The 25,148-nt window shown below is 34.2% G+C and overlaps 1 protein-coding gene across 1 annotated transcript in view; it reads left to right on the top strand.

The window, feature by feature from the left end:
* MALRD1 (MAM and LDL receptor class A domain containing 1) overlaps positions 1 to 25,148 on the top strand; it is a 653,802-nt gene that overhangs the window by 293,214 nt on the left and 335,440 nt on the right. The window contains exon 27 of the mRNA XM_023631939.2: positions 220 to 511. Coding sequence (XP_023487707.2) covers positions 220 to 511 — 292 coding nt within the window. The remainder of the gene's footprint in view (positions 1 to 219; positions 512 to 25,148) is intronic.

Raw genomic sequence — 25,148 nt, 5'->3', positions numbered from 1 at the left:
CTGTTTGATCCCTGTTTTATGATCTTCCGTATATTTCAACATTTGATGTAAGGCTGGCTTACTTCACTCAGTGTTGGAGTACTCACAGAGCAAGAGAGCATCCAGATCTGGCTTTCCTTCTGGAATCTGTACACAAAGGTGACGACAAGATGATGTAATTGAAAACAAGATGGAATTCATCGTGCTAATTACATATAATATTCCTCTTCTTGGTTACAGATAATTTTTCATTATCACATGTACGGAAATAGCACTAGGGCACTCGCCTTGGTCCAGGTATCAGTCTCAAACCAAACGAAGGTCCTACTGAACCTCACTGTAGAACAAGGCAATTTCTGGCATCGGAAAGAAGTATCACTGTCTAGTGATGAGGACTTCCAACTCAAATTGGAAGGGAGAGTCGGGAAAGGCCACGATGGGGATATTGCGCTTGATGACATTGTGCTTACAAAGAGTTGTCTACCATCCCATCACTCCTCGAAAGAAGAACTGGCAGTGCCTCTTCCAACAGGTATGTTTTAATTTGTGTTTGTTTGGTGTTTTTACAGAGCAGAAGGTTGGAAGGAAGGAAGGAAATGGAAAAGAAATGACATAAACGCCTAGTAACTAAGTGTTTTCATAAAGAAAAATCTTTTTGAATCTACAAACTTATCTTTTAAGCCTTTACTCCTAAAACTGTCTTTCAAATTTTCTCCAAGCTTCAGTATATTTACCAGTTCTTTAGTTGTCTGTTTAGTCAGCTTCTTTCTAGATCAATAAAATAAGAGAATATGGGTTGTTCGTAGTCTGGATTCAGAAGTCAATCCTCAACAAATGTCAATTCATTCTTAATACAATATAAGAATGTCAAGAACAAACATTCAATTTTAATTAAACATTACTCTGATTATGCTATTTATTTTTTTAGACCAATGGGAATTCCAATTTTAATGGTTGAGTTTAAAAATATAAATAGTGTAGCTGATTGAATATGTCCATATATTCTTTTAACCTAAAAGTTTTTATAATTTGTCTGAAGAATTATATTAAAATGTTGAGTTGCTAAATGTTCAATATAATACACACAGTGATAATGTTGTAAAAAGTTCAAATAGCAAGATAATTAATCCGTATATTAAAGATATGAGATGAAAATAAATGCAACATATATTATTAAAATGACAAAAGAGAAAATTTTGTCAATTGAGAATATGACATATATTAATCTTTAAATGATGAGTTTAGTGTAGAAAACAAAAGTGCCATTCCTTTGGAATCTAAATTATGTCTCACAATTAATGAAAAAAAGTGCTTTAAAAAGGATGAACTAATTTGTTTGTTCTGGCTTTTAGCATGGTTGGTAGAATGGGGAACACTGCCATTTCTGCCTTTATTTCCCCATTCATTTCAAAGGGAGTATTTTAATTTGGCTAAGAGGAAGTTTCTAGATAAATGTTCTCAGTTGACAACTAAACGTGCTCTTTGCCTTACATGTTTCTAGCACTATGTGGAATAATAGAGAGGAAAACAAAGCTTCAAGACTGTGAAGAGGGATTAGTATACTTATGTGCATTTAATGCAAAAGTGTTTCAGATACTTCAGACTAATCTACTGCCTTGAGAAAGGCTTTGCCTTCTATTCTGTGTAGAATATTTGGATGGCAGCTACATTAGCTCTTGTATAGGTCTGGTCTTTTGAATAGTAACTTTTTTATCGTAATAAAAAATGACTCCATAGCATCCAAATAGTGAGGGAGCGCTATGTTGAACCAGTTCAAACTTCATTGAACTAAGTGGGATGCAAGAGGAACAAACCAATCTTGTTGGAGATATTAAGTTCCTAAATCTGTGAAATCTTGAACAAAGTTATTTTTTAAAACTTCCCAAGGGAAAATTAAAAAGCATCTACAAAGTGGTACAAATAATATATTAATTATCAAATTAAAGGCTACATATGAATAATGCTAGAGTTCTGTCCTTATGATATTTAATGTATTGTATTTAAATTTTGGATTACTAGAGAATAAGAGAATCCCTGTTGTTGAGAATATCTCAATATGGTGAGGAGGAATAGAAAAAATATCTCAAATAACTCTAATATCAGGTAGGATATAATTAAGTATCTGGAGAAATATGCAAAACTTTATGAGAATGCAGAGGAGATAAAGAGAGCATCCAGTTGAGTGTATCTAATTTGAGACTTCTTTACAGGATGTGCAGGAGTTTAAAACCACACTTGGAGCTCATAGGAAGGAAAGATCCCTTCAGTTTGCAGGACAGGGGGGCCAAGAGTGAGCATGGTAGGACCAGATAAGGAAAGTTGTGGGGAGAGCACTGCAGGCAGGCCCAGGGCATGAGACAGAGTCAAGATGGGGTCCTGCCGTCGGCAGAGGTGGACTGTCCGTGGGTAATTTGGCTGAAGCAGGCACCTCGTGTAGTGAGTATCGGGGATAATATTACAAAGGAAACTGGTACCACCTTGAATGTGAATTTGTTTTAATTTGTTCCCCAAATGAACATACCTTGAAAGTATGCAATAGCTGCAGTAGAAGGAATCCAAGAAAAAAAACTCCAAATGCCTTTATTTATCTCATTAGAAGCATCCTGCAAATTGAAGTGAAAGAATTTGTTTTCATAGCTATCTCAGAGGTGATGCTTACATTCAAATGCAGCAGATGAAAAATAAATGCCTATGGAGTTAGCATTCCTATCAAGTAATTGATGTACCTTGAACTGCCGCCAGAAACTAAAAGTATACACTTTTCTCCTGGTAAAAATGAAAAGCTAAACTTTGTTTAGACTCAAACTGTGAAATGATTCTTAAAAACGACTTCATTGTGAGTTCAGAGGACTCTGCAGAGTCTCTGACATTTTAAAGGAAGGCTGTATGTATGTGTATATATATATATATGTATACATGTATATATTTGTCTGTATATATGCATGTATATGTATATATATGCATATTTATGAGTATGTGTATATATATTTTCTGAACAAATAGAAACCAAACTGCTTTCTTTGATCTTCATGAAAGTTGGTGCAAGAGAGTCCAATGATATCACAGACATCTAATAGAAGTATGATGAAAGTCACAAATGTAAGCCACGTGTAATTTTACATTTTCTAGTAGTTACATTAAAAAATGTGAAATTAATTTAATGTTTTCCTTAACTCAATGTAGCCAAAATGTTATCATTTCAGCATAAAAGCAATATACAAATATTAGTAAGAGATTTTACGTTCTTGTTTTCATACTAAGTCTTTAAATCCAGTGTATGTTTTACACTCACAGCACATCTGGCTTTGGATTAGCCACGTTTCAATTGCTCAGTGGCCGCTTGTGGTCAATGGCTCCCCTAGCAGAAAGCACAGGAGATGAAATGAACACTGTAGGGCGCTTTTGGATCTGGGCCTGATAATGGGGTTCCACTAGTCAGGGAGAAATCTATGAATTCCCCAGAATTGCAGTTAGATTCTTATTTAAATAGAAGCACAAAAATGTATTCCAAGGCCAAATGTGAAAGCACAGGTACCATGTTCTGGTGCACTAGGTACTAATATTAGACTCCCTTCTTATTAGCTGTGTGTTGCACAACTTCTCTGAGACTCAATTTCCTCATCCATAAATCAGAGAGACTGTAACCTATTGTTTAGGTTCATAAGCTCTTAAGAATGAAGAGACGTAATTGCCTGTATAATTTGCATAGTCTAAAGTCTGGTAAATGATAGGTATTTATTCAATAAAAATTATCTCCTTTTACGTTATCCTATATTTTGGGCATCTCTACCAGTATTCCTTAGGGGGTACAGACATTTGAGAGTAAGCCTCCGTTATTTGCATTTTATTAAGAACATATTTCTACCATTTGTTTTGGCAAAATTATTTTTCTTGCAGAGATCACAAGCATATAATTATTTTACATTGCGTTATAATCATTCAGTCTTATTTATTGAAAACCTCTATAATGCAATATTCTTGATGTGTCATGAATAATGTGTCTGTGTGTATCTTTGAAATGTTTAATGATTCTTAATTTCTCATTACTGCAAAAACATTTAACTTAGAACTTTCACAGATTGAAGAAGGATACATGGCATTGTGTTCCACAACCAATGGCTAAGTTCATTAAACTTTTGGAAATGACTCTAGTTCACACAGACTTTTCATCTATATTCATGTGTGTAGGCTAACAACTCCATCAAAGATAGCTTAAAATAGAAAAGACAAGAGGAGGCAAAACACATATATTTAGGAAGATGCGGTTGAATTGAATCTGGAATCACAGATTCTAATTAGTCAAATAAGACCCAGGGCTTTATTAGCAGAAGTACTATTAAATTATTAAGTATCTAGAAGTTATATTTTAAGAGCTTATTTTGATGGCAATTTTGTTAATTGCCAAATGATGATGGATAAAAATAATTGTTTAATGAATTTTAATAAGAAAAAGACAACCAAGATTCCTCTTCTAAATGTTCATATGCAAATACAGCCACGATCATCATATTTTCTATATTATAAGCAGATATTTAATAAAAACTCTAAGTATGATGAAGACAAGGATCAGTCTTGTGTGTGTGTGTTTGTGTGTGTGTATGTATGTGTTTTAAATCCCCACAGTTATTTCAAAATATAAGTTATTCAACAAATATGTTTTAAACTATAATGTAGCAATCAACTTTTGCTTTAAAAAATGTATGGAAGGCAGTGGGGGCTAAATGCATTAGCTCCTTTTTGAGGTCACTCATTTCTCTGAAATATTTGGCAGTAGTTTAAAAGGCTGCTACCTACTAATGAAAATGCTGGCATAGCTATTGGGTCAGTGTCCTGGGCTAGGGAAATGGGGCTGGTTGTACTCGGCTCTGTAATTTAATGAACCCTACACAATGTTTAGTGTAAAGTGCATGCATTTGAAGTTTAAAGACATGAACTTGAATCTTTGCACTGCTTACTACCCATGTAATATCACCTGATCTACTTAACTTCTCTAATTCTTATCATTCTTGTCTGTAAAAATGGAACTATTGGCATCTTCTTCTGAGCAATATGAAAAGATTTGAAATAATAATATATAGTATATTCTAAACACTACTTGGCATATAGTCAGTGTTCCGTATATGTCATTTCCCTTTTTTTCTGCCAGTTCTCTTCCTTGCTGGGGAGATTATGAAATTAAACTGTGCATAAATTGAAATTTCTTAAAAGCATGTTGCATACTTGCGTTTTTCCTTCATGTTCCATTTATTGCTCAAAGCAAGGGTCAAGGCTCTTCCACCCACCCTGTTCCCTTCAAAGAAATTGCTCTCACAAAAGCCTCAAAACATCTAATTGCTAAATATGCTGCTTTCATTTATTATTCATAATAAGCAATGGAAAGGAAAGAAATAGTACTGGAATTCACAGAAATTGATGACTTGGTCGCGTATGATGGAGAAAAAGGAAAGAAATTCCTTTTAAATATACAGGCATATTCCTCAGAATGTTTTCCAAGTTAATGTCCCCCAGTAGAACACCTGTTGCTTTTTAATACTCAAATTCATAGAATGCCTATATCTCTTCCTACTCTTTTTTTGGGGGGGAGGCTAATATTTATGTTGGAAAATATATTTGCATCACTCCCAACTCACTAGAATACTGTTTAAGCAATATATTTATAGGAAAAATCTCAAGTTCCATTTCAAATACATTTGGTAGGCAAAAATGTTTTGAAAATTTCATGCCGTGGCAATAGAGGGTGTTCGTCATGGCCGTTGCTATGGTGAGGAGAGGAGCCACCGCAGCAAATGCACCGTGAGCCATTATTTTTATCATGCATTTGTTCTGAATAGGTTTCCTCAGCATCTTTCACATGTAGTCATGTTTTTGTCTAATTTGAACAACGAATGTCCCTGGAAATGGAGAAAGTGTCGAAGAAAATTGTGGAGAGGAAAGCAAAGAAGTGAATAAAAGAAATGACAATATAAGAGAGGATAAAAGAATGCAACATTTTGATCAAGGAACGTTGGCTTTGAAGGGATTGATTAAAAAATAGTTGAACAGCTCTTAGATTATCTTATTGAGGGATTTGCTACTAAGTTTGTTCGTGTAAACATGTAATATTAGTCCAAGGAAGACAACAACGAAGACTCGAAGGAACAGCTAATTAAACTGATAGACATCACTGGCTTAAAAGAATTTATGGCTCTTGCAAATGCAGTGATAAACATAATACCTTTATTTATTGGTGGTTTGCTTGTCTCATTTGCATATTTAGAACTTAGTTGGAGATAGATGTGTAAATGTGTAATGCATTATAATTTTCCCATTTGAATAATGGGAAATTGACTATGGATATAGCATTTCAAAACAGAATGTCTGATTTTTAGGAACAAATTACTAACATTATGTAGGAAGGGGCTGTACTTAGTGTAAGTTTTCAATGGAACATGATGGGCGAAACGGTTAGCCAGCACTTGGACTTATGATAGTTCAGATTTGAATGGCCAGGGATCTACGGGGCCTTTTAAAGTTTGAAAGTTCTGTTTCTTTTTTGCCACTTAGGTCTATTGAAAAAATACCTGTCTTCTGTTCATAGATATAGTAACTAATAGTGTAACTAACTCCACAGCCTTTCCTTTCTCCTTTAATACAATCAATTTTTCTGGAATTTTTCTGCTTTTTTATATGTTTGTTCCAAAGAGAAGTAAGACTTCCTTACTATGGCAGCTGGGTATCTGCCCAGGCTTCCTCTTTCTAATGTCCCAAATTTCTCTATTGCTGGTGATGACTATATTCTACAAATTTCTCTTCTTCCAATTTCAGATATTATAGAACAGATATTGTATAAAATTCTATACAACTCATATAAAGAACATTTCTGGAAATGCTAGCCAATACATTTAGAATATTTAAAATTAGTTTTGGATATAACATAACATAGGAAGCATTTATAAATATTTACTCAGCAATTTCTCCATTATTTATCCCATGCACTAATTTAAAATACATGACATCATTACATCTTATTTAAAATTATGGAATGTTTTAATAGAAAGTAATAATACTGTTGTGCTATGTTAATTATATTGGATATTGGCATATTGCGTATTAGCTAATATTGGCATGTTATCAATTTGAAATCTCTTTAGTTGTTAAGGTAACCAATGAATTTTTTATTTAAAATTCGTTCTTTCATATTGCTTTACCGTAGTATAGTTATTGTACACATTAACCACAGAATATAACGTAAGCACTGCTTTGTAAACAGGGTGTCATTTTTTATTGAACCACCCCAAGACTGGAGCTGTGGTAGTCTGCTATTTGTTCTGCGATAAGCATTTTCTTCTTCTTGTAGTAATAAATCTCCCAATATTTAGATAGGCATATAGATAACCATTTCTCCACTGCAATAAATGGAAAAATATGTTATTTCCATAGATTATTCAATAATGTATTGTAGTTTTATGTTAAGGATATTTAATGTTCTTAGCTAATGAAATCATAATTTTTTGTAAGTGGTATCTTTCAAAATATCATTTTCTATTTTTTGTCCTGGGATATAGAAAAGCAATTGATTTTTCAATATTAACCTTGCATATGGTAAGGGTAGTTGCATTTATTTAGGTCATCTTTAATTTTTCTCAGAAATATTTTGTAGTTTTTATAGAAAGAGCATCCTATATAATATTTTAGATATAATGGCAAATGATATTTTTCAAATAGTCTCTTTTAAAAATTGTATTTGTTTGTTTTTATTACTGGTATATAGAAATATAATTGCTTTTTGTGTGTTGACCTTATCAATCCATCTTGAATTGAAGAAACAAAACCAAAAACTACATTTCTCAGTTTCCCTTGCAGCAAATGGGGACCATGAGACTAAATATTAGCCAGTGGAATGTGAACAGATACTCCATGCAACATATAGGTTATACTATTAAAGGCAAGAGACATTCCTTCCATTTCCCTCTTGTCCTTCTCACTGGCTGAAATGTGGATGTGATGGCAGGAGCTCAAGTTCTGATCTTAATTCATGAGGTTGAAAAGTCACCCGTTTAGCAAGCAGCAAGATAGAAAGCGTCTTGTGTCCCAAACACCGGAGAGCTGGGACATCAGCTCATGGATGCTTGGCTCATTCTGTTAGGGGAGAGAATAAAAAAATCTCTCCTTTTAAGCCACTATTATTTTGTGGTTTGGCATAGCAGCCAAGTGTATATCTTAATAAAAGAATTTATTATTTTCAGTTGTTAGATGCTGTGTAATTATGATGTTTATTTGGATGTTGGCTTGTCCCTGGTTACACTTAGAGGATCTCTAATTTTCCAGATGTCACCAGGAAAGATGTTCTGTGGTTTCTATACTGGTAGTTGGTCTTTTGGGGAGTCAATTCTGGGAGTCATTCCTGTGGGAATTCACTACAGATCACTCCTCCAACCGTTTAAACCATTTTTCATACGCAAAACTCTCTCTATCAAATCACATTCTGTTTAAAGTATATAGAGTGATTTATGTTATCTGCATTTAAACCCTGACCATTTCAGCATTTGGTACCAAAAGTTCGATTTTATTCTTTGGATCACTTGTAGTTGTCTGTGCCATTCTGGTTCTAAAGAGCCAACTTTTTCCCAACCAGTGCACCAAATTTCACTTCAAACACCTTGCTTGCCAGGCTTGATTTCAACCTTTCTTTTCATTCCGCAATCTGGTAAGTCAAACTCTGTCTCTGAATTTTGCCTACATCAGCCTTGTGCCTACAAGCCAAAAGAAGTTCCTTTAGGGCCGTCTAGAAACACCTTGAGTCTCTGACCAGGCCTTGAACCCAAAATGGAAAGTTCTGAGCCAATTATTTCTTTTTGTAAACTCTGCTGATAAAATCCAAGGCAGCCAACTTGCTCCTGCAGTGCTTGAATTTCTTCTGCCTTTCATGCTGTCCCATGGAAACCACCACTCAATCACTCTTCTGAGGCTTTGCCCTTAATGGATGGATACTTCTTTCCAGGTAACTACAGGTAATATGTAAATTAGAACTGAGTACTGTGCACTGCTAGTAACTTTCTTCTAATGGTAACAGATCCACACTTCTTCCAAGTCTAATCAGATCATATAAATAATACAGACAAACACAGACAATGAAAACTTAACATAATAAGGTTATTTGAGCAAAGACTTGAAAGAGGCTTGAAATTAGCCAATTGGATATCAAGGAGCGCTCCAAGTAAAGGAAGGTCAGTGCACCCAAGGCAGGGCATATCAGACGTGTATGAAAAGAGGCCATTGTAGCTGGAAAGGAATGAAAGGTGGAAGAAGGTAGTGGGTTAGGAGATCAGAGACATGTTGGGGAGGTAGGTTTTGCAGGTTGTTGTAAGAACTTTGGCTTTCACCCTCATTAATATGGACAGCCATTGCATGGTTTGAAAAGGAGTGACATGATCTGACTTCCATTTAGAAAGAATTACTCTGGCTAGAATATAGAGAGTAGTTGGGAGGATAACCAGCCTTGAGACTATAGAGGAGTTTGTTTACAAATAGAATCATAGGGCATGATGGAAAGGCTTAAGAAGGGACACAGAAATATAAAAAGAAAAAAAAATGAGCATGGGAGAAGGAAGGAAAAACATTTTCTGTATGAGAGAATAAGAAAGGATTGGGAACTGGAAATCACTTGTTTTGGGATCAAGTGTTAGAATCCTAATGATGAAAATCAAGAACAGAATTAACTAAAGACAGCGTTCTGTGAAGCTTGCACAGGTAGCACCTTACACTATGTTTGTTGAATAACTACTGAAATGATTTAAATTTTGTACCTGACACTCCAGCTTATAATGGTTATCTTATTTCCAGTTAAACGATTGGTGATAGTGATATCATTACGTAATTCTCAAAACTATACTTTTGTATCTTAAATATGTTCTTTCGCATTTAGAATTTGGTTCTTAGGAACTCTGAAAAACAAAAGACTACATTTTTAATCTCTTAAATAATATATGTGTTTGTGTTTCTCATAAACTTGATCCTTACTGAAATATTTATATTATAAGCAAAGTTACAAATTACATTATTTTGGCATTATCTTGGTTATCAAGTTAAAATTACACTATTTTTACTGTTTGAGCCCCTAGAATATATTAGGGGTAAATAAAAATCAGTAAAGGTTATATGATAAGCTATTTTGAATGGTTGATTTTAAGTGAAACAACACAGATTACATTTCTCTTGGAATAAAAATATGATTGTGTGAAACCAAATATATTTTGTGTCCCAATGAACTTAATATGTTGGAAAATTTGTTTCACTTGAAATGCCAATTGGCTGTACCCTACTTGTATAGCAGCGGGAAGGTATGCAGTTTAAAATACTTTATTTTTTAACTGTATCACAGTTCCAAGAAAATGTCCTTTATTCAATTTATGATTCTTTCCATATGAGCCATTTCTTTTGTTTTGTGGAAAGAATATTGGGGCTTAGGATGTTGGTGTGCTTTTATGTTAACTGATATTTGGTCGTTCCAATGCACCTTGTCTGCTTTGACAGACATATGGGTAATAACCAAAATAAAATTATCTAATCAGAATATCATTTACAATTCTAAAATGGCTGATATAAAATTTTGTGTCAAAATATGCACGTTCTCTCTTTGAAATGTCTTTATCTAAAAAGATTTGAATAAAGGAAAAAGGCTTAAAATTTTTAGATTCAGTTTTCCTGCTAATTTGTTTCTACTTATTTCTCTGATCTCTCTTCTGGACTTATTTTCTTGCTTCCTGAAATATATTTATGAGAACTTCCTTTAATGACTATCTTTTGAAGATAAATTCTACTTAAATGCTTTAATTTCAATATAATGTTTGAAAAATAATTCTACTGGATATACAGGTTTAGTTTGTCAATTCTTTTCTGTTAGATATTTTTGACAAACATTTTTCCACCATCTCTTGGCTTCTATTGTGATGGAGAAATCAGGTCTTAATCTAATTACCATTCCTTCAAAAGTAATGTCCTTTTTCCCACCTGTTCTTAAGATTTTCTCTTTTTCTCTGTTACTCCACTAAATCATGTGAATTAGGGTAGGCTTCTTTTTATTTATCCTGCTTGAGATTCAATGAACTTTTTGAATCTGGGAATTGATATGCTTCGTGAATTCTGAAACATTCCAAGCTTATGTCTTTGAATATTGCTTTCCCCCCATTGACTCTTTTCTCTCCACTGGATCTCAGGTAAGACTTATGTTGGATCTTCTCATTTTATCCTTTCATTTCCTTTTTAAAAATGAAGGATAATATAGATATAGTAAAATGTGGGGATTTTCAGTATATAATACAATGAATTTTGACAAATGCATACACTACTGTAACCCAAACTACATCAAAATATGAAACACTTCCATCATCCCAGAAATTTTCCCTGTTCTCCTTCTCAGTGATACTGCCCCCCCATCCTTCAGTCAGAGGCAACCAATGTTCTGATGTTTATCACCATATATCAGATTTGCCTGTCATGAGCTTCCCATCAATGGTGTGTCTGGCTCCTTTTGCTCAGCATAAAGTTTTAAAAATTTATGTAAATTGCTGAGTGTATCATTAACTTGTTTCTTTTAATCAATGAATAGTATTCTGTTGCGTGAGTATATCACAATTTGTTTCTTCATTCTGTTGATGAACATGTGAGTTGTTTCAAATTATTAGGTATTATGAAATAAGCTGCTATGAAAATTTGTGTACATATCTCTTTGTGGAAATATGTTTTCTGCTTGTAAGTACCTAGGTCTGGAATTGCTTGGTCATAGGATAGATGTATGTGTCACTGTAAGAAACAACCAAACGATTTTCAAAAATGATTGTATCATTTTATAATCCTGCCAGCAATGAATGAAATTGCCAGTTGCCACTCATCCTCACCAATGTTTTGTTTGTCCATATTTTTAATCTTAGCACTTCTAGTGGGTATGAAATGACATCTCCTTGTGTTTTCAGTTTCCTTTCCCTGATGGTTTTTATTTATGCTTATCGATTGTCTGTATATATTCCTCCCTAGAGTGTCCATTGAAGCATTTTTTCCATTTTTTATCTACTTACATGTTTAATATTGAGTTACAGATATTTGTTACAAACTCAGAATACAAGTATCAGCATATATATGTATTGCAAATATTTGTTTTCAGTGAATGTGCTTTTTTCTTAGTGATGTCTTCTAATGATGAGAAATGTCTAATTTATCAATTTTTTCTATAATGGTTGCTGCTTTCTATGCCTCTCTAAGGTATCTTTCCTTATTCAAGATCACAAACATATTCTGCTATATTTTCTCATAAGTTTTGGAGCTTTAGCTTTTATATTTAGGTCTCTGATTCATCATGAGTTAATATCATGTAGGGTGTTTCAAGATGCTTTGTTGAAATGACTTTTGTGTACCTACTGAATGCCTGGAAGCTTTTGTTAAAAATTAATCATCTAAGGGGCTGGCCCGGTGGCACAGCGGTTAAGTTCACATGTTCTGCTTTGGCAGCCCAGGGTTCACTGGTTCGGAACCCCAGGTGCAGACATGGCACCGTTTGGCAAGCCATGCTGTGGTAGGTGTCCCACATATAAAGTAGAGGAAGAGGGGCATGGATGTTGGCTCAGGACCAGTCTTCCTCAGCAAAAAGAGGAGGATTGGTGGCAGATGTTAGCTCATGGCTAATCTCCCTCAAAAAAAAAAAAAAAGAAAAAATTAATATATAAGTGTACATCTAAAACTGGTACAGTGTTCTCCTCTGTTGATCTATTTGTCTAATCTCACTGCTTATTGTATATCCTACGTATTTTTATATAAATGTTAGAGTCTATTGAGATACTGATAGTGATGCCATTGTTATCTGTCAATTTGGGGAGGAGTGTTATGTGGATGATATTGAATTTTCTTATCCGTGGGCATGGCATAGTTCTCCAATTACTCAAGTATTTTTTAATTTCTCTCAGTACTGCTTTATAGTTTAATTGTATAGGTCTTGTTCATTTTTTAAAACATTATCTCCAACTTTTTATTTTTTAGTGCTATTTTTAGTGGTTTTATCTTATTTTACAGAGGTTCATTGCTAGTATATAAAAGTACAATTGATCTTTGTATAAAAATTTTATATCTTATGGCTTTGCAAAATTCACAAATTAGTTTTAATAGCCACCTTTTCATAAATTCTTTAGAATTTAAAATCATGTGATAAAGAACAGAGTTATTCTTCCTTTCCAAACTTCAAGGCTTTATTTTTCTTGCAGGCTAGGATATCCAGAAAAATATCAAAAATACGTGGTAGGCAGGTGCATTTTGCCCAGCTTCTGATTTTCAGGGGGAATCATTCTGTCTTCCTCCATTAAGCGTGATGTTAGCTGTGTATTTTTAGTGTATTGTTCTTTATTGATTTGAAGAAGTTTCCTTCTACTCCTCATCTTCTAAGAGATTTAATCATGATTGGATATTAAATTTTGTAAAATGCTTTTTCTGAATCTGTGAAGAAAATCATATGATATTTCTCCTTTAATGTCTAACTGTGGTATTACCTTAACTGATTTTCAAATCTTGAGTAAGCCTTGCCTTCTTGGAATTAACCCCACTTGATTAGAATGTATTATCCTGTCTATATATTGCTAGATTTTAGCTGATAAACTTTTTGTTGAAGATTTTTGCATATGTATTAATGAAAAGCGTTGTTCTGTAAGCTTTTCCTTGCAATTTTTCTTATAATTATCTCATCTTTCATAGTTTATATATCACATGTATTTATATATTTATTTTATGTCTACTTTCCCAGAAATTTAAGTTGCATGGTGGAAGACATTTTTAAAATTGCTTTGTTTGCTGCCTGGCACATAGTTGGAGCTCTGTAATTATTTCCTAAGAAAATTAATGAGAAAGACAAAGGGAATTCCCAAAGATATGGGTATGCAGGAGGTTCACAAATCAATCAACCGAGGTTGGGTAAGGAGGTAGAAGCAGTATCTTTCAGAAAACACACAAGTGTACAATTACATCATAAATTTGACTGTATTTAGAAGAGTTTTACATCTCAATTATATAATCACGTGAAAGAAATATAGGAAATAAGTATAGGAAAAGTAATAATTGTATAGGAACTTAAATATAATAAACTGAAATATATTTGTGGTTAAGTCAATTATAATATTTATATAGTTATAATAATATGAACACTGCGTAAGAATTTAACCAAAAATTATAACAGCTTTTGGATATGTGAGGGGAGAGAATTATATGTGTTGGAGAAGGCAGTAGTATAGGACTTATGTCTTTATTTCCATAAGACAAAAGCAATAGATTATACCTAAAATTGAAAAGTCAAGAATTAACATTGTAAATATCTTATTTAGACACATGCAGAAAATACCAGGCAAAATAGCTAAATGAGTTAAAAATGAATTTATCCAAAATATGGCAATAGAGCTAGTGGTTGAGACACATGGGCCACTTGAAGTAGTATTCAAATTTTAAAAATCCATACAAGTTTTATTTTAATAAAAATGAAAATGAATTTAAAGGAAAATTTATCTAGATAAGAGAGGTTATGTATAATGTATAGATAAGACTGGTCTAGTTTTTAAAAATATCGAGTTTCTCAAGACAGGGATTACCAGTCAGGCCATATATTTTTTATTTTCATTATATTCCTCATAAATAATCTCAGCAAAATCATTAATGATGAAAAAATGAATATTCCTGTGAATTACAGTCCCATGGCCAAATGATTATTCTCAAGTGGGCTTTTAAACATTAAATTCTTAGAAAATGTGAATTTACACTTTATGGAAAAAACTAAGCTATTGCTAAAATTTATACTGTTTCAGTAGACAGACCAGAAAAATAAAAGTTAATCTTATTTTTTTTTAGAAGGTGTCCTCCTGTATTTTAGCAAATACTAAATACCAATAAAAAAAAAAGAAAGAGAGAAGAAAAACAGAGTGACCAGGTAAAGCATGAGGGAAAAGATTTCTATAAAACTTTTTAAGGAAATTCTTTCTTATAGTAAATGTCTCACATCTCTTTTTATTTGAGGAAGATTAACCCTGAGCTAACATCCGCCGCCAATCCTCCTCTTTTTGCTGAGGAAGATTGGCCCTGAGCCACTCATCTGTGCCCATCTTTCACTACTTTATATATGGAATGGCTGCCACAGCATGGCTTGCTAAGTGATGCTAGGTCCCTGCCTGGGATTCGACCAGTGAACCCCAGGCCGCTGAAGCGGAGCATGTGAACTTAACTGATGTGTCACCTGGCGGGCCCCTCACACTTTTATCTGTACTATTCCTCTCTTTGAATTGCCCTTGGATCTATGGGCTGAACGTTATTCACAGTGTATTCCTAAAAATTATAAAGGTCAATTAGCCAAGAAGCTTTGGTGATTTTCAGTGTTTTCTGGCTGTGACCCAGACATCAGAGTGAAAATATAGATCAGCGTGAAGATTGAAGTATTGGAATTTTCTTTTGGTTAGATTTGCACTGAATATACAGGAACACACATTTATCAGAGCTAAACAGTTTGTGACTAGCTTGTTTCTCCCTCACGTTGGATAGTGCAAAAGCCATTGAACTGAATGAAATGTAGTTCTTTACTGCTCACTTAGCATAAATTATTGTTTGTACTGGGAAATGGTTTGAGAAGTTATTTGTGAAGGGATTTTAATTTTGGCATCTTTATTGCCTTTCCAAAGAAAGTTCATTTAAATATGTGCATGCGTTAGCTACTTTTAAATGTTTTCAAAAAGACTTAGACTGCATATATAAACACACACTACTGTTTTTTAAACACTTCAGTTATTTAGCTTGCATGCATGGCACAATAAAGTAGTGATGTAGAAATACATTTTTTTGTAATATGAGGATCATTTTAGTATACTAGAAATTATGTTGTATAATCTTGCCAGAGTATATAGTTCAGATTTTAATTTATATTAATATTATAACGTATTTCAGATAAATTAAAAATTTCAATGAAACATTATCTTCGTGATAAATGTTCACATCAAAGATTTGATGATTAGGGCAAAAACCAATACAAATGCTATAGGCTGTTTTCTGCAAGCCATCATAAACCTAATTAGCATGTTTTCTAAAGCTTATGCAAATTTTTTGAGGCAGTTTTGTTTAGTGCCACATCTTGTTTCCTAAGTGATTTGAGGGAACATTTAAATAACATATGTTTAAGTGGATGCGCACACACTCATATACATACATATGCATATATGTGTGTATGATTTTGACTAAGGGTTTATGGACTCAAAACTCCTCCAACTCACTGACCTGTGTTTAAAGCAACTCTCCACAGTCTCGATCTTCATGATCCAAGATGGTGGTAGCGAGATGGATGAAGAGGTAAAATGATGAATGAAGAGGTATAGAAAATGGCTACTAGGTGTGTGCCTGCTGCTTTTTAAGGAACGTTTCTGAAGGTTGCCACAGGACACTTGGGGTTACATGTATTGGTAAGAACCTAGTCACATGATCACACTAAGGGTTTCTGGGAAATGAACTCCTTTCTGGACAGCCGTGTATCCAGCTGAAAATTATCAAACAGAAGCAGAGGACAGATACAGGAGACAAACAGCAGTCCCTGCCACAGTAAAATAATAATACATTCTGGAGTAAGAGTCACAAAGAGAAATTCACGCCCTATAGCCCCGCACAGTTTCTACAGGTACAGTTTCTACAGGTAGACCAGAAGCTTTCATTATAAACTTCTTATTGACCAAAGGGAAAGGAAAATTAGAAGGTATATCATTCATAGCCATAACCACTAACCAGTTCAATAGAAACACAGCTTAGTTTAGTTTAGCATCTGATAGTGTTTGCCATGGGCGTACTTTCAACATTCCTAACAATAGATGTGATAGATAATTTTAATGTTTCAGGTTTTTAAATAACATTTCTCAGTGTATGTCGATGTGAAATTCATCAATAGCAACTCCAGAGGAACAAAAAAAAAGGCAGCTAATATACACAGACAGAGGATTGTGTAGCTTGATCTAGTATGACGTTTATTCAGAGAGAGAATTTCCCTGTGATGGTGAGGGAGGCAGGGAAAGTTGGGAGAAAGGACTGTAATCATAGAAAGGTATATTGGACCTGAATATTTCTTAACCATGGTGATATACCAAAATCACTTGAAAAGCCTTGTAAAAATACGGATGTTCTGCCCACACTGCCCCCACTCCTGAGTCCCCTTACTGTGTTAGAAGGCCTCAGGCACAGCCTAGCTATATTTTTTAAAAGATACACTGGGTGTTTTCATACATAACCTGGTTGAGAACCATTGGTATAGATGTCAGAAGTTTCATTTCCATGTTATAAGAAGATACACAAACGAATTCCTTGAAAGCCACAAACCACCAAAACTCAACTGAGATGAAATGGAAAACCTGAGTGGTCAGTTCTGTAACCATCAAAGAACTTGAATTTCATAAGTGAAAAGCTCCCTAAAATGAAATCTCCAGGCACTGATGATTTCACTGGAAAATTCTACCAAGCATTTAAAGAAGATCTCTTCCTTTCCTTGTCCTCATCTCTTTCAGATTGTAACTGTTCCATACTTCATTTGCCCAGATTTCTACTTTCACTTAATCTGGGCTAATGATCGTGTCGTAATTGCAATGGTTTTCAAGTTGTCATACACTGAGTTCCTGCTTAGCTGAGGTGCTCCTTAGCAAGCAATTACCTGAGGAAGGCAAAAGAATGTCAGAAGAGAAGGTCTTCAGACCCCACAACCTTGCTCCCCTTCAGCAGCTTGGTGGAATTTGACGTTGGGCACTATTTGAACAAACAATTGAGAATGAAAACATTTGAAAGCCAAGGGGTTGATTTATTATCCTGGTCAAGTGCTATTATTTTAAAAGGGAGGGACTCATTTTGTTCTTATGAAAAGACTGTTTATACTAAGTTGATTTATCAGGAAAAAACTAATGGCAGCTGGACTTTCTTTTCAAATTTTAAGTTATAAGGAGAAGATTGCCATGGTAAGATAAATAAAACATTATGTTCTACAATTCTTAGAACATGATTCTTTGTTAGTTCAAAATAGTCAGTTGCAAAGTACAACATATTGTTGTCAAATATCATGTTGAGGCATAAACAAAACTATGCATAAAGTTTGAGTCCCAAACACTTTAATTTGTTCAAGCACTTTAATTTCTTTGCCATTTCCATGTAACTTGTTCATTAACTTTTACAAAATGGAGAGAAATCTTAAGGTCATTTCAGAAATAAAAAAGATGATTTGATATTGTGTTTAAAACAAATAAGGAAAAAAATTAAAAGACACTGATGATTTTTCTTACATTAAATAAAAATTAACAAGTGTATGTTTACCGAACTAAAAATTTCTTACTGAAATGCATTTCATGCCCTTAAGCAATCAGCAGTATGCATAGTGGTTAAATATGGATGTTGGAACCAAATTACCTGGATTCAAATTTCAGCTGTGCTCCTTGCTAGCTGTGTGACATTTAGCAATGTACTTTACTCTCTGTCCGTCAGTTTTTTAACCTGTAAAATTGGGTTAATAAGCAGATCTACCCCATAGCGTTATTGTGAAGACTGAATAAGATATGTAAAACATTTATAAAGGTGACTAGCAATTGGTTAATTCTTTGTAGATTTTAGGCATAATTATTGCTTTGTTATTGTTATGCAACTGATGAATCACCGTGCATCACTTGACCATTGGTGAATTTGGGCCAGATTTTTTACTATGAGCATATATGTTAAAGGAAAATATCAGGTATAATTAAATGTGATGATTCCAGGAAATAGTAGATTATGATTTCTCCATATTTTTTTTGTATTGCCAGAAATCTATAGACAAATGAATAAACCCAAAGTTGGTAGATATTGATATGCAATTTCCCTTGAGTGGATTTGTAAATTCTCTGTGCATAGTCATTTGCTCAGCTCTGTGACACTTGATAATTACCAACAATAAAATTCCAATACAATTTAATTCACAATTTTCCCCATTTTGTGAACCTAAGAATCATCAGGGATTTCATGACAAAAGTAAGCTTGATATACAGATTTTACAACTTAATTGGATTAATTGACTCTTTCTGTCCCTACCAAGCGCTACATATGTTAATAGAAAATAGTAGCTTTTTGGCTTTTTGAATGTGCATGTTTTTGTCACCCTAAACTTCAAATTCCTCGAGGTCAAGCACTGGATTTTATGCTGTATGGAAGCCACCTCTGTATCTTGAACTAGAATCTTATCGAAGTTTAAATAATATGCGCTGAATTAATGAAAGAATTGATTAGTTTTGCATTTCACAAAAGCTCATTGAAGATAAGAGATTTTTCCATTATAATTTATCAGATGCACTTTATGATGATAATTATGATGATGAAATGGAATCCACTGATAAAAGTGGATTTGCTTGATTGAATGTGCTTTCTAGACTCTATACCACTTTATCAGCAGATGCTTTCCAGATTCAAATACTCTTACTATAGCTTCCATGGAAAGGAGTAATAATTCGCACAGGCAAAGGCATGAAAGAAATGAGAGCTGGGGCTGGCCTGGTGGTGTTGTGGTTAAGTTCGCCTGCTCTGCTTCCTTGGGGTTCTCAGGTTCAGATCCTGGGTGCAGACCTAGCACTGCTCGTCAAATAATGCTATGGCAGCATCCTACACAAAAAAGAGCAAGACTGGCAAAAGATGTTGGCTCAGGACAATCTTCCTCACAAAAACAAAAGAAACGAGGGCCCGTGGTATTCTGGTGGAGTTGAAAGAACACAAAGCCTGTCATCAGAAAATGTACTGTCTAGCTATTGCTTTTCTATGTGCCACATATGTGACATGGTAATTTTTTCCCCCTTCATCTATTGAGAAGACTTTGTGTTTTTTCCCCTTTATTTTGCTTATATGGTTATTTATATTAATTGATATTCAGACAAGCTTCTTGCATCCTGACATAACCATTTTCATTAAGTATCATATCTTTTATGTCACTGGATTTTATTTGCTGATTTATTAAAGAATATTGTTCCTATGTTCATGAGCAATATTGAGCTATCGTTTTCTTTTCTTGTAATGTCTTTTTCTGCTTTTGGTATTAGAGTAATATTGACTTCGTAAAATGCATGTGGAATTTTTCCCCCTCTTCCTCTATTTGATGGAAGGGTGTAGTATGTTGGATTGATATTCTTCTTTAAAACTGTGGGAGAATTCACCAGCTAAATTTCGTCCTCGAATCTTCTTTATGGGAAGGCTGTTAATTTTGAATTCTATTTATTTAACAGATGTAGACTATTCACTTCTTTTTTTAAATCTTGAATTAGACTTGGTAATTTGCTTGAAGGAGTTTATTTCACCAAAATTGTCATTATTGTTAAAACTTTTTCATATCATCCTTTATTATCCTTTTAAGGTCTATACAACATGTAGTGGTGTCCCCTCTTTCATTTCTCATATTCGTAATCTGTGATTTACTGATATTTTAAAAGAAACAGCTTTTAGTTTCACTGATCTCTTTCACTGTTGTTTATTTTGTCTTTCACTAATATCTCCTCTTATCTTTATTATTTCCTTCCTTTTGCTTACTTTGGGTTAGATTTGATTTCCTTTTTGTAGCTTCTTAAGGTCAAAACTTAGACCATTGATTTCAGGCCTTTTAAAATTTTCTAATATAAGCCTTTAAAGCTATATATTTACCTGCACTGCTTTAGGGGCATCCCATCAATTTTGATATGTTGTTTTCATTTTCACTCAGTTCAAAATATATTCTAATTATCTTTGTGTTTCTTCTTTGACCCATGGCTTGTTTACAAGTATGTTTGATTTCAAATATTTGGTGGATTTTCCAGATACCTATTTGTTATTGATTTCTAACTTAAGCCTGTTGTGCTAAGAGAACATACTCTGTATTTCATTCTTTCAAATTTATTTAAGAGAGCATACTCAGTGTGATTTCATTCCTTTAAATTTTTTATGGCCCTGCATATGGTTCATCTTGGTGACAGTTCCATGAGCCCTTAAAAAAAATGTGTATTTTTCTCATTCAGTGTAGTATTCTATGAATGTTAACTAAGTCAACTTGCTTGATGATGAGTTCAAGTCTTCTAAATCCTTAAACTTGTTCTATCAATACTGGAAGAGAAGTGATGACATTTTTGACTAAAATTGTAAATGTGCCTATTTCTCCTTTTGGTTCTGTTAGTTTTTGCTTTATGCAATTAGTTGTGTATACACTTAGGTTTGCTATGTTTTCTTGATTAAATGACCTTTCATTGTTGTAAAACGTCCCTCTATCCTTGGAAGTATTTCTCACCTTAAGTTGTACTTATTCTCTCTACATACGTGGGATGGAATTCAAACATCTCCTCTACCTATGGAAGTTATAGGAATTGTTTCTTTTTGCTTAGTTTTTTCCTTTAAAAATGATTTGTTTTATTTTACACTACTTTTTATCACTCCTTCTTTTGGAGAATATACATTTTTATTTCCCCTAGAATTTTAACGTGCGTACATAATATAATAAGGTTTAACGTAATTCGATATCTCTGTTATCCTTCTGAATATTACATAGAACTTAAAATGCATTAACTCCAGTTTCCCTTCTATCCACTCACATGTAGTTGTTTTCAAGTGCTTTATCTCTATTTTGATATTTTTACATCAAAACTTGACTTTATTGTTGTCGTGGTGTTCTAATATTTGCCCTCACTGTACCACTTTCTTAATTCTGCATTTCTTTTAACATCTCAGATTTTCCTTCTAGGATCGTTTGACTTCTTCTTGAGAAATATTTTTTAGCAATTCTTTAATAGGGGTCTTTTGGTAATAAACTTACAATTTTTGTTTAGCTGAAAATATCTTTAATAATAGCCCTCATTTTTGAAGGCGGTTTAATGGACATGCAATTCTGATTAACAATTATTTTCTCTCAGTGTTTGAAGTTGTTATTCCACTCTTTTCAGTGTTCTGTTGTTGCTGTTGAACACTCACTATTATTATTACTCAGTAAATAATCTATATTTTCTCTCAGTTGTTTCGAGATCTTCTCTTTGGGAGTTCTACAGTTTTATAAGGATTTAACACTGAATGTCTTCTTATTTATTTTTATTTAGCTCTTCTTTCCTTCTGGAATTTTGATTAAATGTTGCCAGGCTTTCTCACTCTCTCTTAAACTGTGTATCATATTTCCCTTTTCTTGTCTCTTGCTTCATTCTAGATAATTTCTTTAGATTTATAGTCCTATCTCTAATTTTTATTTTATCTATGTCTGATATTTAGATTATACTGTCTATTAAATTTTAGCCTTTCTATTAAATTTTAAATTCAGATGTTATAAATTTTATTTAAACAATTTTTTCCACCTGGACATTTTGGATGGTGTCATGTTTCCAATCTCCTCTCTTATTTTTGAACATATTTAATGCATTTCTCTTGTAGTCTCTTTTTGGTAACATTTATCTTGAAGTCTTTGTGAACCTGTTTCAGATGGTTGGTGATTGTTTCTGCTCACACTGGCTTGTGATATGTTTTGTGAATTTTGATTGTAAGTTATCATTTGTTAGAATGTCACTTGTGTGATTTCTTTGAGACTTAAGTGTGTTTCTCCAAGCAGATATGATTTTACTTCAGTCAGGCACCTGGTGTCAGCACAGGGATAGTCAATAATACCTGTATAATGTATAGCTCACGTCAATTAATTTTCATGGAATTTTATTTTTACTCCCACCTGGATTAAAGTCCAAAACACATAGTGATTTCCTATGCCGACTTTTAAAAAAATTTGTATTTTATTCTTCTTTTGGGGTCGAGCTCTGCATGGCCCCAGCTTTATGTGTTTTTGTCTCTTTTATAGCTCCCTGCAACTTCAAAGATCCACGATTGACCATAGTCTCCTTCACTACACAGCCCAAGGCTAAAACTTCCCAACTGGTTCTTCATGGCACATGGGTGCATTTTGATTAGGTCAGAGGATGCTGAACCATTGATTCCCTGAGCCCTCAAGTTAGCCGGAACAGGACTGGGTATCTTAGTCCACTCTGGAAGCTATAACAAAATCCTGTACACTGGATGGCTTAAACAAAATTTATTCTCAAATAAAAAGAAACATTTATTTCTCATGTTTCTGGAGGTTGGAAGTCCCAAATCCAGGTTGAGTTCTGGTGAGAATCCTCTTCCTGGTTTACGGAAAGCCATCGTCTTGCTGTGTCCTCACGTGACTGAGAACTAGCTGAGACTCTGGCCTCTTCTTTTGGGTCCAGTCTTATTCATGAGGGGTCTACCCTCACTATCTAATTACTTCCAAAAGGCCCCACCCCAAAATACCATCACATTGGGATTAGGGCTTCAACATACGAATTTTGGGGGGACACAAACATTCAGTCCATTACACTGGGAGAGCCAGAGCATCCAGGCTGGGCGCTTCCGTCATTAAGCAGCCTCAACTATTTATCGCAGAAAACAGTTAACGTTAATTTTTGTATGCGTCATGAGACGGAAAAGTTGGGAAAGTCTGCTTTAGTCCACAGGGTTCTCTATATTTCCTCAGTGTACTTAACAGCTTCACTGCTGGATTTACTTCCTGTTATTTTCCTGACCTCAGTGGGTTCCATTTACATGCTTTAAAGGTTCATCTCATTGTAAAAATAGGTCTCTGTGTGTGTGCGCGTTTTCAGTTTAGTTTTAAATTTAATATTTAATGATCACTTTTAGATACTATATAGCAAGTAGGTTTTCAGAATCTGGTCTATAAAATTTCCCAGAAATAGAAGTCTCACTTGTATATTTCTCAACTATGTCACTTATGTAAAATACCAGTACACCACTCAGTACATCTTACACATCCTTACAATCGCTGGGAAGATATTCCTGCAGAATTTGCAACCACAGGTACGCAAACAGGGATTCTTAACCTCAAACATGAGCACACAGCTAAGAACAGTCTACTTGTGTTCATTCTGTCACCCTATTTCTATATCAGATATTTTCTACATCAGTTATTTTCTTTGTTCAGTTTGATCCTTTATTCATCAGATCCCATCTGCTTTTGAGCTTTCAGGGGTTCTTCAAAACAGATTCTGATGATGCTATCTTTATTGACTTTTTCCTCTTTTAGAGAGTGATCCTTCTCTTTTTATGTATTTTTTCTTCTGTTATTTGAAGGACGGTAGAATTTGTGCTCTTTCAGTATCAATAGCAATTATGTAAATAACTATAAAGCCAATTTGAAGCACTTATAGTGGGCTAGGCACTGTGCTAAACTTTTGCATGCAGAATTGTATAACCTTCTTTAATCATTGCAAGATCCTTCTCAGGTAGGATTTCTCATTAGTCCCAATTGTCTGTTGAGGAAACTAAAAATCAGAGAGGTTAAATAACTTTTCCTTGAAAATACGGCAAGTCAGGTTGATTTCTGAACCTAGGTGTTTTCATTCCAGGGCTCCTGTTCTGGACCATTCTACCATACTATAATGCGGTGGTTAATTTTATGTGTCAATTTGACCTGGCTAACAGCTGCCCAGATAGCTGGCAAAACATTATTTCTGGATGTGTCTGTGAGGATGTTTTTGAATTTGAATGAGTGAACTGAGTAAAGCAGCTGGCCCTCCCCAGTGTGGGTGGGCACCATTCAATCTTTTAAGGGCCCAAAAAGAACAAAACAGCAGAGGAAGAGCAAATTCATTTTCTTTCTACTTGAGCTGAGACATCCATCTTCTCCTGCCCTGGGACATGAGTGCTCCTGGTTCTTGGGCCTTCAGCCTTGACTAGGACTTAACAATTTTGTCCTCTAGGTTCTTAGCCTTTGGACTCAAACTGAATTGCGCTACTGACTTTCCTGGTTCTCCAGCTTGAAGATGGCAGATCTTAAGGCTTCTCAGCCTCCATAACCACATGAGCCAGTTCCTATAATAAATCTCTTCTGTCTATCTATCTATCTATCTATCCATCTATCCATCTATCTATCCTATTGTTTCTATTTCTCTGGAGAACTCTAGAACACCTACCTTGATCCAATCAGTTTTAGCATCTTAATCCCCCCACCCCTTTCTTCAATATCGTATTTCTCCAATCTGTCTTCTGCTTGGGATTTAACAAGCACTAAATAATTATCATGTTCATAATCAAATTTTAATTTAATATTTATATTTACCTGTTTTTCTATTCTACTGTGAGCTTCTGAAGAAGCTCCCCATGCCTAGAGACGTGCC

Source organism: Equus caballus, chromosome 29 (genome assembly GCF_041296265.1).
Source record: "Equus caballus isolate H_3958 breed thoroughbred chromosome 29, TB-T2T, whole genome shotgun sequence".
Classification (NCBI taxonomy): domain Eukaryota; kingdom Metazoa; phylum Chordata; class Mammalia; order Perissodactyla; family Equidae; genus Equus; species Equus caballus.
This window is presented reverse-complemented; position numbering and strand designations above follow the sequence as displayed.